Source organism: Triticum urartu, chromosome 2A (assembly GCF_056163025.1).
Source record: "Triticum urartu cultivar PI428250 chromosome 2A, HENAU_Tu73, whole genome shotgun sequence".
Classification (NCBI taxonomy): Eukaryota; Viridiplantae; Streptophyta; class Magnoliopsida; order Poales; family Poaceae; genus Triticum; species Triticum urartu.
The window spans coordinates 93,915,979-93,924,381 of NC_141874.1; the positions used below are offsets into that span (position 1 = coordinate 93,915,979).

General features: G+C 47.1%; 1 protein-coding gene across 2 annotated transcripts; it reads left to right on the top strand.

The window, feature by feature from the left end:
• The first annotated feature begins 2,452 nt into the window (after nucleotides 1-2,452).
• On the top strand, nucleotides 2,453-8,403 carry LOC125527934 (uncharacterized). Of its 2 annotated transcripts, none has more exons than XM_087543291.1 (13): nucleotides 2,453-2,740; nucleotides 4,425-4,513; nucleotides 4,776-5,027; nucleotides 5,127-5,227; nucleotides 5,334-5,523; nucleotides 5,602-5,696; nucleotides 5,771-5,896; nucleotides 5,977-6,081; nucleotides 6,182-6,283; nucleotides 6,371-6,494; nucleotides 6,699-6,864; nucleotides 7,076-7,233; nucleotides 7,771-8,403. In XM_087543291.1, the coding sequence occupies exons 1-13, from the start codon at nucleotides 2,629-2,631 to the stop codon at nucleotides 8,122-8,124; spliced, it is 1,974 nt and encodes a 657-aa protein (XP_087399417.1). In that variant the 5' UTR covers nucleotides 2,453-2,628; the 3' UTR covers nucleotides 8,125-8,403. The 2 variants fall into 2 exon arrangements, with proteins under 2 accessions (XP_087399417.1, XP_087399416.1); XM_087543290.1 differs by lacking the exon at nucleotides 2,453-2,740 and adding an exon at nucleotides 3,599-3,800.

Below are 8,403 nucleotides of genomic sequence, written 5' to 3' on the forward strand. Positions count from 1 at the left end.
ATCGGGACAAGTTTCGGGGTCATCGGTATTGTACCGGGACCACCGGAAGGGTCCCGGGGGTCCACCGGGTGGGGCCACCTGCCCCGGGGGCCACATGGGCTGTAGGGGGTGTGCCTTGGCCTATATGGGCCAAGGGCACCAGCCCCAAGAGGCCCATGCGCCAAGAGACGGGAAAAAGGGGAGAGTCCTAAAAGGGGAAGGCACCTCCGAGGTGCCTTGGGGAGGATGGACTCCTCCCCACCCTTGGCCACACCCTTCCTTGGAGGAAGGGGCAAGGGCTGCGCCTCCCCCTCTCTCTTGGCCCTATATATAGTGGGGAAAAGGAGGAGCAAACCAATCTAAGGCCTGGCTCCTCCCTCTCCCTCCCGTGACACATCTTCCTCCTCCCGCAGCGCTTAGCGAAGCCCTGTTGGAATCCCGCTACTTCCACCACGCCGTCGTGCTGCTGGATCTCCATCAACCTCTCCCTCCTCCTTGCTGGATCAAGGCGTGGGAGACGTCTCCGTTCCGTACGTGTGTTGAACGCGGAGGTGCCGTCCGTTCGGCGCTAGGATCATCGGTGATTTGAATCACGACGAGTACGACTCCATCAACCCCGTTCTCTTGAACGCTTCCGCGCGCGATCTACAAGGGTATGTAGATCCACTCCTCCCTCGTTGCTAGATGACTCCATAGATTGATCTTGGTGACACGTAGGAAAATTTTGAATTTATGCTACGTTCCCCAACAGCATCAAGATCGTCACCACGCCGTCGTGCTGACGGAACTCTTCCCCGGCACTTTGCTAGATCGGAGTTCGGGGATCGTCATCGAGCTGAACGTGTGCTCGAACTCGGAGGTGCCGTAGTTTCGGTGCTTGATCGGTTGGATCGTGAAGACGCACGACTACTTCCTCTACGTTGTGTCAACGCTTCCGCAGTCGGTCTGCGTGGGTACGTAGACAGCACTCTCCCCTCTCGTTGCTATGCATCACATGATCTTGCGTGTGCGTAGAAATTTTTTTGAAATTACTACGAAACCCATCACATCTCTCTCCTCTTAATTGCCTTGCCACATCAGATTTTTCGTCTACATGGCATGCTTAGCACCCGTACAAGGTGGAGCATTGGGAGGGGCCTTAAGGCCCTACGAGTATGGACGGTCTTTTTTTTGAGCTGAAACACTTTGCATTCAAATTACTAGGGACCAACCAAATCGGTGGTCACGGCACGGATTATATCAATAGGGAAATCCGGCTGCCATAAAGTCTGGCTGTCCGGATCTCCATTAGAACCAATTGCGGCCAAAACATGCGCTGCCACACTACACACACGAGGGCAGTATAGAATCTTGTGCTCGATGAAACCAAATTGTAGGAGGAACCTGGCTTCACGAAACATGGACGGCCTTTTTACCATTCAGGGAACCTTACCTAGCAAGAGGACGTGCCTCCTATGGATTGGGTTTACTATGTTGGCTTGGCTCTTCGGACTATCTGCAATAAGATTATTATCGAGGGTATTCATGTCATGACTCATTTTCGTCTATGTTGCTTTGGTTCAGCAATAGTGGTCACTCTCTAGAAGCAGGGATGGCGAAGCACTTGATGCCCTCCTCCTTGGCTGCTTGAGGTAGCCAGTCATCTTACTTCGCCTATGACGCAGCATTCTTGCCTTGGCAGATTTTGTTTTTGTTTTCTTTGTTCCCTTTGGGCTTACTCACTGTTGAGCTTAACATTATCTCCGTAACTAAATGTAAAATGTTTTTTTGTTGCAATTTAGTTACGAAGGTACTAATACCACATTTTGATGTCATTGTTAATTAAACTCATTGCTTTATCTGTGAAGCAAGTCCAAAACCCTATTTTCTAACCTATATACTGTTGAAAAATAAAAGTTAGAAAAGGTCCGTCACCAAACAACCAAATTTGCATAGCATATCATCTGAGTGCATAATATCATCAGTTCAGCACACTCATTTTATGTCTTGTGGTTGATGAACTATAGGGCCCAAGTATGTTTAACATTGATGATCATTTAAGCTCGTGTGGATCACAACCATTGAAATGACCAATAATTCAAACCCTATCTTGTCCCCTTTCCCATTCCATAGTCTCGTACCTCAGCATAACTATAGTCATTAATTTAATACCGCAAAGAATATGTCATGTGTTTATTTTTGCGTTGTAGTCGATCCTTAAACCATACATTTTGCTATAAGATTCGCGCATAGAGTGTCCTCGGCCCTTTATATGTCTCGCTCGCTTTCTCCCCCCATCCGGTACCCCTCCCCCCTCCCCCCCTCCCCCCCCCCCTCCCGCTCTAACCCTAGCGCCGCCTTTACGGGCAACCGCACTCCGGCCGCCTATCAATCACGTGTTTATTTTTGCGCTGTAGTCGATTCTCAAACCGTACAATTTGCTACAAGATTCGTGCATATAGTGTCCTCGGCCCTTTATATGTCCCGCTCGCTTTCTGCCCCGATCCCGTACCCCCCCTCCCCCCGCTCTAACCCTAGCGCCGCCTTTACGGACACCCGCACTTGGGCCGCCTGTCAATGAAATAGACAACTAGAGAATTCACCGTCGCATCCTTGCCCCCTCCGCCCGTGCTTGAGCTATCGGGGTGAATCCCGACCTCGTCGGCGACTATGTGGCGATGGTGGTTAGCGATGGTCTCGACTCTGTGGAGTTGGTGGTCAGGGGTGGTCTCGGCCGTGTGGCAACGGCGTCGTCTCCGCTGGCGACACGACAAAGAGATGGGTATCGCCGATTCCTCCCTTTTTACTTATTTTTTCACCTGCATAAACAAGATCTCGTCACTATTTTTGTCCTCGCTCATCATGGCCAATGCGCTTTTTTCATCACGCGCGTGTCCATCGGACAATAGTTGCAGCAGACGGCCCGGAGGGATTTCTCTCCCGCTTTTTTCTTTCTCCCGAGAAAGATCTGTTTTCCCTGAAGAAAATAATATATTTTTTTGCGGGGACCATGAAGAAGAAAATATTTGCTAATCGATGCGCCCATCTATTACTTGAGTCACTATTAATTATCTTTGCTGGATTTTTCCTGTGCATGCATCCTCGCTGGTCTTGCTGGCCCCCAATTAATCACTGCCCCAAAATCAAACCTTCGCCAGAAAATTAACACGGAAGATTTTCTTCCAGGGAAAGAGATTCGTCTTCCAGGAAGAATACTTCGTTGATAAGCATCGACGCACACCTACCACTGGTACTCCAGTTATCATTATCAATTATCTTTGCTGGATTTTCTTTGCTCGCCCACAATTAATCACTGCCCCCGAACCTTTGCGAGAGAATCAATGCGGAGCCAAAGCATGGCCTGTGCAGATCGCTCCCGATCTACGTCGAGCACGGGGAAATCTTTCTTCATGTGGACTGACAGGCCATAGGGGTGGGGCGCGGCCAGCCAGTCAGAGGAGTGACGACTGACGAGCGAGCGAGACGAGACGAGACGCGACGCGTAAAGGGCGACTTTTTTGACTATATAAAGAGCGCTGGCCAATCGCCGCGGCCCCCTGCCCCTGTCAAATCCTCCGCCTCGCTCCTCCCGCCCACTCCACTCCACAGCGCCGCCCGCCCGCCCGCCCTGTCCCGTCAACCAACCGCTCCGCCGTCGCCAGCCCTCAGCCCTCGCCCCGCATGACACCGCCGTCCAAGTAGCCGCCGCGCGTGCCGGTTTCGATCGATGGGGAAGCGGGGGCGGCCCCGCCGCGGCTCGACAGGGATAACGTCGTCGCCACCGCCTGGGTTCGGCCCCGCCGCCGCCGCCGGTGCGCGGCGGTCCTCCGCCCGTTCCGCAGGTCCGCTCGCCCCCTTCTCCTTCTCTCGCTTCCGGCCGTCGTCGGGCTCGCGTTCATTGCTCCGATCGAATCATTTTGTCTCCTTCCCGATTCCTCCAACTCCAAACCCCTGTCCCGCGAGCCGCCGCGCCGGCGCTAGGCACGGATTCAGTTCCGGAGCGGCCTACTCGTTCGGTGCGCGTGACCTAATTACCGCCTTCCTTTTCTCAGTTCCTAGGATGCGCGTGAGCTCTCCTCAACCTTTTTTCGTTTTGCATAATGTATACTTCGTGTTTCAAAGTTGGCGCCCGACCGCGATTCGACGCGTCAAAGATTCAGAGGTGCCTTCCCGTGATGGCATGATCCACCTGCTGGGGAGCGATAGCTGGGTTTTTGAAAACTGAATTGTGCTACTCTACCTACCCCTTTTACAGTTTACTGTTCCTCAAGTATGTAATTCCTAGGCAGGTAGTAATAACTTGTTTGTGAATAAGATATGACTGGCCCTGACCCGCCTGTAAATCCAGGCTGCACTGAAATATTATTATGTCTTTATTCAGTTCATCTGGACAGAGTGTTGCCTGAAATAATTATGATGAAACAATGCTTTCAGCTTCATTCTACTCACCGCTTTGATGCTTGTAGGTACCATCTCTGCTGCTCGTACCGACATGCTGTTCAACGTGGAAATACAACCTGGCTACGCTGATCCTGAGTCTCTACGACATTTTTGGGTACTTTGTGCATTCCTTTCTTCTTTGAGATAAGTATGTTCAGTTTTCGACGTAGTTCTTCGCCCTGATCCTTATGGATCGGTGCACTATTATTTATGCGTAGAGGTAAACACAGTTTCATGCTAACGACCGGGTACATTCTTACGCTATAAACATAGAAGTGCTGGATTGGCAACCATTTAATAGAATCGATTGTTTACTCCTTGATGAATTACATACATTGTGGTTCAACATTCTGACTGATATCTTTTTGTTATTACAGAATAAAAGTGCTTCCCCTGTGAAAGGCCGGAAGAGGAAATTCGGTGTTGATGCAACCAAAGGTGAATCAGCAGGTGTTAATGCAAGTAACACCAGGGAGCACCTGCGTTCCTGCAGAAAAGGCAAGGGTCCAGGGAAACGTGCCAGGTTGGTAGACAAAGAAGGTGCTACTGGGTTGGGGAGAGTTCAAACACCAACCGGCTTATATAAAGATGAATGTGCTTTCTGCCAATCATTTAGAACCAGTGAGCCGGTATGTTGCATATCATTTACATACATCAAGTAAAAAATGATCTGCTGAAGTCTTCTTATTTGTACTGGCACTAAAACATGTTCACTTTTCCTATGTCAGGTGCATGGTCCGCTGGTACAGTATCACAATGGAAGGATTGTGTCCGGTGACGAGGCCGACGCTACTAACGCCATATATGTCCACCACAAATGCATGGTTTGGTTAGTTTCTTTATACACCATGTTTAACTCTTCATATTTAATTTATTTAGAATCATCATACACAGTGTTCATCCATCCTTTTCATTCTTTACCCTTGTTCCTGAAGGGCCCCAAAAGTGAAATCCAATGACGACGGTACTTTTGAGAACGTTGAGAGTGAAATCGTGCGTGGTTCAAGATGGGATTGCAGCAGATGCAATCTCCGGGGAGCAGCACTTGGTTGTTATCGTGCGGGGTGCCCCAATACTTATCATGTCCCATGTGCATTCATGATACCAGAATGCCGCTGGGATGTTGTAAGCTTTTGAGTATACCTTGTCCTTGATCCATTTATAAACACTGATGTTCTGACATGTCTAGTTTTGATTTTGAAGGAGAATCTCCATGTTTGGTGTCCCATGCATGCACCACCTGATGAGATGAGCTCACCAACAATTGAGACTGGCATTCTTTCCCCCGTCCCTCAAAAGTACGTGATCTTTCTTTCATGTAACTTGATTAATCCTTCATTTTCTAATCCAGTGTTCTATTCGGTCATTTCAGCCAAAGTCCAGCTAAAGAAATTTCCGCCGATTGCCAAATAGAAGATAACCAAATTAATCCATTGCTGGGCAATGAGATGAGCTCACCAATAATTGGAAGTGACATTCCTTCCGCTGTCCTTCAGAAGTATGTGATCTTTCTTCAACCTTCATGTTACTTGATTAATCCTTCATTTTATAATTCACTGTTGTATGTGCTCATTCCAGCAATTGCCCAGCTAAAGAAATTTCCGTCGATTCCCAAATGGAAGATAAACAATTTAATCCACTCGTCACATCAAATTCTCCTTTGTCTGGACTAGTAGTGCCTGGGTATGCCATCTTTCTTCACCCGCCTTGGAGAGGGTTCCGTTCGTTTGGTTAATCATTAATATTTCATTTTTTGTTGTTGATTTTTTTTTGTATTTTGTAGTTCCAGCCAATATTTAATTAAAGAAGGAATATCTGCCCTTCATAGAGGGGAAGATCTACAAGTAGATCAGCTGAACACCTCAAGTTCTTCCTCGCCTCAGGGGTATGCGTGGCGGAGGTTACTGATCAGATGTTCAATCATCATTCATTAATATTCTTCTATAATTTGCTCTTTATTTCATCATTGCAGCCAATGTACGGACAAAGAAGGAATTTCTACCAATTACCGGGCAGAAGACAAACTAGCAAACCAGTCTAGTACCCCTTTGGATCAGTGGGTTTTGCTCGGCATAGCTTTAAGTGCATCAGAAAAGGTAGCGTGTACTATACTAGCAAACAATACTCTCCTTTCAGAGCATTTGGATATATCTGAACAATACTAGCAAACATGTGAATGGACAAGTAATGCAGCAATCCAACTTTATGGTGAAATTTAAATTATATATAATTTGCCTGTTTTCGAATTAAGTTATGTTCCATACTAAGCTGTGATACAATTGTTTACGTTTGTCAAGCAGGATTCCTTGAAAGAATTTGCATCCTTGACCAGTTCAACCTTGGCTCAGGAATGGGACAAAACTGTGACTCATGTTATTGTGGGCAGAAACGCTGGTTTTCGATGTCCCAGATCATATGAGGTCCAGATGGCTATACTGTCTGGGAAATGGGTTGTCACAGACAGATGTTAGTATTAGTCCATCTTACATCTCCAGTGTTTGTACTATTGATGATAATTGTACTACTTCCAAGTTCATGTTACATTCTGCTTAATGTAACAAGCTGCTGGTCTATTGGCACTTCCATTTATCCGTGTGTCATCTAAAACTTATCCTAGCTCGGCAGAGAATATTATTATCCCTGCACTAAATCAGTTCATGTCATATTCCTGTCTTAGGGGTTGTGGATTTCTTGGTGAAAAGGATTTCAGGTCCAAATCCTTGCTTGGCAAAGCTGATTCCAAGCCCGGAAATTTCTTATGAGGTGAAATTCCGCGATGGTCCGCGCACATCAATTGATGGACCAGCAAAAGGAAGAGCTGGAGCTGCTGAAGGGGTATGTATACATGTCTAGCAATAATATATTCTCTACGAATTCTAAATAGTAAATAGAGAAAAACACATGTGATAAAAACTGATTGCAGTTTGTCTTATGCATAAGTTCAGGGAATTGGCCTACAGTTCTTTTGTGAAAAAGTTTCCTACTGCAAACAAGTTTAAAATTCTATTGAAATGTTCATACAGAGACTGTTTGATGTCAAAGGCTTAAAGTGCATCTTTAGAGAAATCTAGGTGTCGTGTGGTCAGGGTATTCCAAGTGTTTTTTTTACAAGTTGGGGTGCTAGACATATTTCCATATTTTGATCGCATCCACATTCAACAAAGCAATTATCTTTTGCAGCGGCATTTTACAATTCTCTTTCGAAGTGACATTTCCCGAAATGCGGTGTTTTGGAGTGCCATACACCGTAATGTGTTTATTTTATGATGCACTTCAATGGTCTAAAATGAGTGCATTTCAATTATTGTCTAATAAAAGCACTATTGGGAATGCCTTTCAACAGCCAAATGACGAGAAAATGATGTTTTGCAGGCACGAAAACTGCTCTCAGGACTGCATTTCTGCTTCAGCGCATACATGTACCCAGAAGACAGAAAGGACATCCAGAATCTCATAGCAGCTGGTGGAGGGCAACTACTTGAGGGAATCAGCCCAGACGGGTTACGTGAGTATCTGAAAAGAAATCCAGCAGAGGTGTACTTCATCTACCACGGCGGCCCTCCAAGGACGCCCACTTCGGATTTCGAACCTGAGTTTCAGGAGTGCAACAAGTACGTGGGATCGGGAGCGCGGATGATCAAACACCTGCAGCTGTTCGATGCTATCCTGTACTACGATGCACGGATGCTAGAACCGACTGGTGTCTTCACCAAGATATGTGAGTGAAGGGCGTGCTTCGGGTGATGGCTTTTTGCTCGCGTTACGACAACTCTTTTGGTTCAGCCCCCCACACGAGGTGTGAGGGGGGCTGTTGAAAGTTGACAAATCACATACTCTACTCACCCAATAGGCTACAGGGTGATGTCGTCGTCGTTGTTGTTTTGGTGCCGGATTGCTTGTTTACTGGCCCCATTGAAAGTTGACAAATCACATACTCTGCTCACCCTAGCTATGGGGTGATGCCGTTGTTGTTGTTTTTGTGCTGGATTGCTTGTTTACCGGCCA

Bases quoted from the DNA above. Each gene is read 5' to 3' on its own strand.
- LOC125527934 (XM_087543290.1), top strand. From the start codon at position 3,686: ATGGGGAAGCGGGGGCGGCCCCGCCGCGGCTCGACAGGGATAACGTCG. The intron at 5,524-5,601 runs GTAAGCTTTTGA...TTGATTTTGAAG, and splicing joins CAGAATGCCGCTGGGATGTT to GAGAATCTCCATGTTTGGTG. The intron at 7,234-7,770 runs GTATGTATACAT...GATGTTTTGCAG, and splicing joins GAGCTGGAGCTGCTGAAGGG to GCACGAAAACTGCTCTCAGG.